The sequence below is a fragment of the Papilio machaon genome, chromosome 20, assembly GCF_912999745.1.
Source record: "Papilio machaon chromosome 20, ilPapMach1.1, whole genome shotgun sequence".
NCBI classification, from domain to species: Eukaryota; Metazoa; Arthropoda; class Insecta; order Lepidoptera; family Papilionidae; genus Papilio; species Papilio machaon.
Genome location: NC_060005.1, coordinates 3,086,624 through 3,091,250, shown reverse-complemented (window position 1 = coordinate 3,091,250; position 4,627 = coordinate 3,086,624). Strand labels below are relative to the sequence as shown.

At 36.0% G+C, this 4,627-nt stretch overlaps 1 protein-coding gene across 1 annotated transcript; it reads right to left on the bottom strand.

The window, feature by feature from the left end:
- Nucleotides 1-581: 581 nt before the first annotated feature.
- LOC106710052 (cytochrome P450 6B5) lies at nucleotides 582-3,621 on the bottom strand. Its single transcript, XM_014502023.2, has 2 exons — nucleotides 2,279-3,621; nucleotides 582-790 (listed from the first exon to the last, which is right to left on the bottom strand). The coding sequence occupies exons 1-2, from the start codon at nucleotides 3,609-3,611 to the stop codon at nucleotides 627-629; spliced, it is 1,497 nt and encodes a 498-aa protein (XP_014357509.2). The 5' UTR covers nucleotides 3,612-3,621; the 3' UTR covers nucleotides 582-626.
- Nucleotides 3,622-4,627: the final 1,006 nt, after the last annotated feature.

The window sequence follows — 4,627 nt, the reverse complement described above, 5'->3', positions numbered from 1 at the left end:
CCTAATATTAATATGTATTAAGTAGCATAAAGCAGAGCATTTAGTATATTATAATTTTCTTCAGATTTGGTTGTAGTTGTTTGAAAAATATAGATTTTTGTAAATTAATTTTACTTTACATTTACTTTTACGGGTTAAAATAAGAAAGGGCGTAATCTTACGTAAGCCCAACTAGAATAAATCCTGTTGTAGTTAATAATTTTTCTGGATGAATAATTGTTAAGAAATAAACAAAAAGTTCAGTCTTCGAAAACATCTATTTAATATCTAGTTTTCTGACAATCACAACAAACGTTTGAATGTCACACAATGACATTCAAAGACAATATAAAACTATAAACATATAGAAGTATATAAAACCTTTTTATAAAAGAACAATACACTCGATTTATTGTTTCTGGACGAATGAAAAAACTACGTTTATTTAAATCGTATTAACATGACCTGGCAATATTATTATTATGACGATACCAAGTTAAACTAACTTATGAATTGTCCTTGACGGGTATACCCGAACAGATAGTCTAGTTATATTCTTAGTCTATGATTCAAAATTAAAAATACAAAGAAAGTATAAATTCGACCTGTCAAAGACAGTGTTGCTGTTCCAGAAATAGTAAAAAAAATTACCGACGTAAAATATTAAGGTGAATTCCTCCCTTGGGGAACAGAACAACACGCATGGGATCGTATTCCAACACCGTTGGTGTTTTTTGCGAAGGCTCTACACGGAACTTGGACAGGAACTTGGCTACACACACTCGGGACTGCACCTTGGCAAACCGCATACCTGGAATGCACACAATTTATTATTATTAACAAAACATTACACTAGTTAATTGTCTTTAACTGTAATTGAAAGCATGTGACTCGATTTCAGGTCGTTACATGTCTACACATTATGATAACCAACTCAGGTGATTATAAACAAAAATCAAACTAATTTGTGAAAATGTTACATCTTCACATTTTGCTTTGCTGCTTCAAGGTTGGGGGCCATACATAATTTACGTCAAATCTTAAGTAGTGGGGGGCGATCGACGAAGTGTGACAAAGAGGGGAAGAGGTCTCAAATAATGTGAACTCACATAAAAAAATATATACACTATTATATCTAGCTATTATAACAACAAATTCAAACTAAATCCATAAGTATGTACATATATATACTAAAGAGTAAAATAAAAATATTTGCTAGTATATAAACTGTCTACATTTGCACTCGCTGTATTATTGTTACATGCCTTTGATAAATGCCACCACACTGCGCGTTGCCGTCATTTCATTGCAAAATAGCAAAATATGTAGGGAGGGGATCCTGACAAATATGACCAGCTGTGTCAAAGACGGAAGGAGGGGGGTTAAAAAATCATGAAATTCGTGTGACGTAATTAATAGATGGCCACTTGTGGTTGCTAAAAATTCTTATTTGAAGCTTAAGCCGCGTTCACATTTGTCTGACGTGTTGTATCGTGATGCTTTCTGTTGTGATGGCTACTGTTCACATCTATGTGACGCGTTATGACGCATTTTTAATCAGTTCCGTTATAGCTCTCAGAGAGTTTACACCTTCGCAATGTTTTTTCATGAATCATACGATTCAGATTCAGATTATGAAGAAGATATGCAGTTATTGGCACTGGCAACACTTCTAATAAAACAAAGAAAGAGAAGAAGATATTGGATACATCCAGTAAATACAAAAAGAGAGACTAAAGGCGAGTTTCATTGTCTCGTTAAAGAGCTTGAGAGTGATGCTGAAAAATTTCATCAGTATTTTAGAATGTCTAACTTCTGACGCGTCACAACACAACACGTGCGCGTGCACACTAGTCCGACCCGCTGTGTCGTGTCGCTGCGCCGTCCCCCGCACCTCACCCAACTGACGCGGCACGACACAAGCCATCATAACACACTGCGTCAGAGAAGTGTGCACGCAACCATATTAATTCTATGAGACCGATACCTTTCTGACGCATCACGACACAACACGTCAGACAAATGTGAATGCGGCTTTATTCATAATTAAGCTACATTTGATAAACTCAATAGGAATAATAACGGTAAACAATATGATAGTTGTTGACTCTTCAGAAAATAGATTCTTATGATAATTATCATTCTCGAACATTAATTTTCACAGAATTATTATTATCATTTTGTAAACACATGCTTTAAAAATAATAGGTATGGTAATATCACAAAGTACTGTAGTTTAAAGGCTTCAGAAAATGTAAATAATTCGGCTGAAAATTTTATAAGGTTATATTTTACTTACCTATGCAGTTCCTGGGTCCAGTTCCAAACGGTAAATAAGCACACGAATGTCTGTCTTTCTCATTTTCAGGACTAAACCGCTCAGGGTCAAACTTCTCTGGGTTGGGGTAGTATTTAGGATCGTAATGGATACCCGAAGTATTGACGATTACAGTTTGTCCTTTCTTGATTGTAACATTAGTTCCTGGGATTATGTAGTCCGTTTGAGCGTTGCGTTGCAAAGGATCTACGATTGGATATTTTCTTAATGTTTCATCAAATACTTGTTGCAAATAAGTCATTTCATTTAAGCAGTCGTAGTTCATTTCGCCGTTGTGCCGTTTAAGAACTTCGTCAATTTCCGCAATGACTTTATCTTGTATCTCAGGATGTTTCGCTAGTTCATAAAACAAGTACGTCATGGTGGAGGCGCTTGTCTCGTAGCCAGCCGCATAGAACACGAAAGCCTGTGCCGCAATCACGCTATCAGTCAGTTCAACTATCCTCCGCTTTTCATTGTCCAGTTTCTTCGTTCCTTCAATTGTTTTTTGTTGTCTCAATGCCAATATTAAATCCATAAAGTCCTTTCTGTTTGTCGGAAGCCCACCTCTTTGTTTCACAACAGTTTGTGCGAGGTTATCGAAGAACGTGGTTACGTACTTTGGAAATAATGAACCATTAAACTTTTTCAATATGCCAGGGAACATCATATCTAATTCCCTGGAATAACTTTGAGTAAAAATCATTTTGTCTATTTTATCCAATATTTGGTACATATCTTCATCTAAGTCCATACCAAAGGCACATGCTGATATTGTAGCCATTGTGAACTTCTGGACGAGGACATTTATAGGTTGTTCCGGTTTTTTTGCACGAAGGCTGTCAACATACTCAACAAAGTGTTCACCGCGTTCAGTCATGAGATACAACATGTTCCTCAGTTTACCAGAAGTAAAAACTGGTGTAAATCTGTTTCTTAGGACTCTCCACGTATCGCCATCAGCATGGAATAGGTTAAGGCCTAGTCCTTCTTTACTGAATTCCACTCCTCTGTCGATGAACAGTTCAAAGTCTTTAATCATAACGTGCTTAATAAGATCTAAGTCACGCAGCAGTAGACACGGTGTTGTCAGTCTATAAATTCCAACCACTTTTTCATTGGGATATGCATCGTAAATACTTTTGAAAACTACGCCAGGATGCTTACGCCTCAGAATAGAATCCTTAAAATTGCCAAAGAACGGCAGCGGTTTAGGTCCAGGTACATTTCTATCTTTCCAGTAGTTGAAAGTCCTTGTAAAATAAAAATATAAAAGTGCAAGTACACTTGCGAAGGTAACTAAAAAATACAGCATTGTATGACTGTGCTCGATTACTGAATAAAAATAAAAACCGCGATCGCTGTATATATACGATTAGATTATGTTCATGATAAATAGCAAAATAAACATGACTTGCCAAAAATGTTTTTATTTTTGTTGTAGTTTGAGTGATTAGTTCGTCTTTTTACATAACGTCTAGATGCATTGTAAAATGATTGTAATTTAGTTATATTAATTTATATTCATTTTTAATCAATAGAATTGCCGTTCTACAATGTTTAGAAAGAGCGTAAGCGTAAGAGCGTAAGAGCGTCGGTGGCTCAGGGGTTAAGCACTTGACTTGCAATCTGCATGTCCTGGGTTCGAATCCCGCCATGTACCAATGTGTTTTTCGATTTTCGATTTACATATGTACATTTATCCGACGTTCTTACGGTGAAGGAAAACATCGTGATGCAACCTGCACATATCTGAGAAGAAATTCAATATGTGTGAAGTCAACCAACCCGCACTTGGCCAGCGTGGTTGACTATGGCCTAATCACCCCTAACTTGGGGTAGGCTCCGAGCCCCTCGGTGGGGACGTATAGTGAGCTGATGATGAATGTTTAGAAGGACTTATAATCTAAATGTAAGAATTAGTGAATTCAACACCTAAAAACTAACTACTTTGGTTTAATGAAAGATTTTATAATTTATTAAACCAAAGTATTTTTTTATCTATTCTGTTTAAAAATTTGTACATATCTTAATCCAAGCCAAAGGCACATGCTGCAATAGTAGCCATTGTAAATTTCTGAACAAAGATATGTATTGGTTGTTCCGATTTTTTTGCTCTAAGGTTATCGACATACTCAACAAAGTGTTATTCACCTCGTTCAGTCATGAGATACAACCTGTTTTTCAGTTTACCAGAAGTAAAAACTGGTGTAAATCTGTTCCTCAGCACTTTCCATGTGTGGTCATCAGCATGAAATAAGTTAAGTCCTAGTACTTCTTTACTAAATGTGATTCCTCTGTCGACGAATAGTTCAAAGTTTTTAATAATGA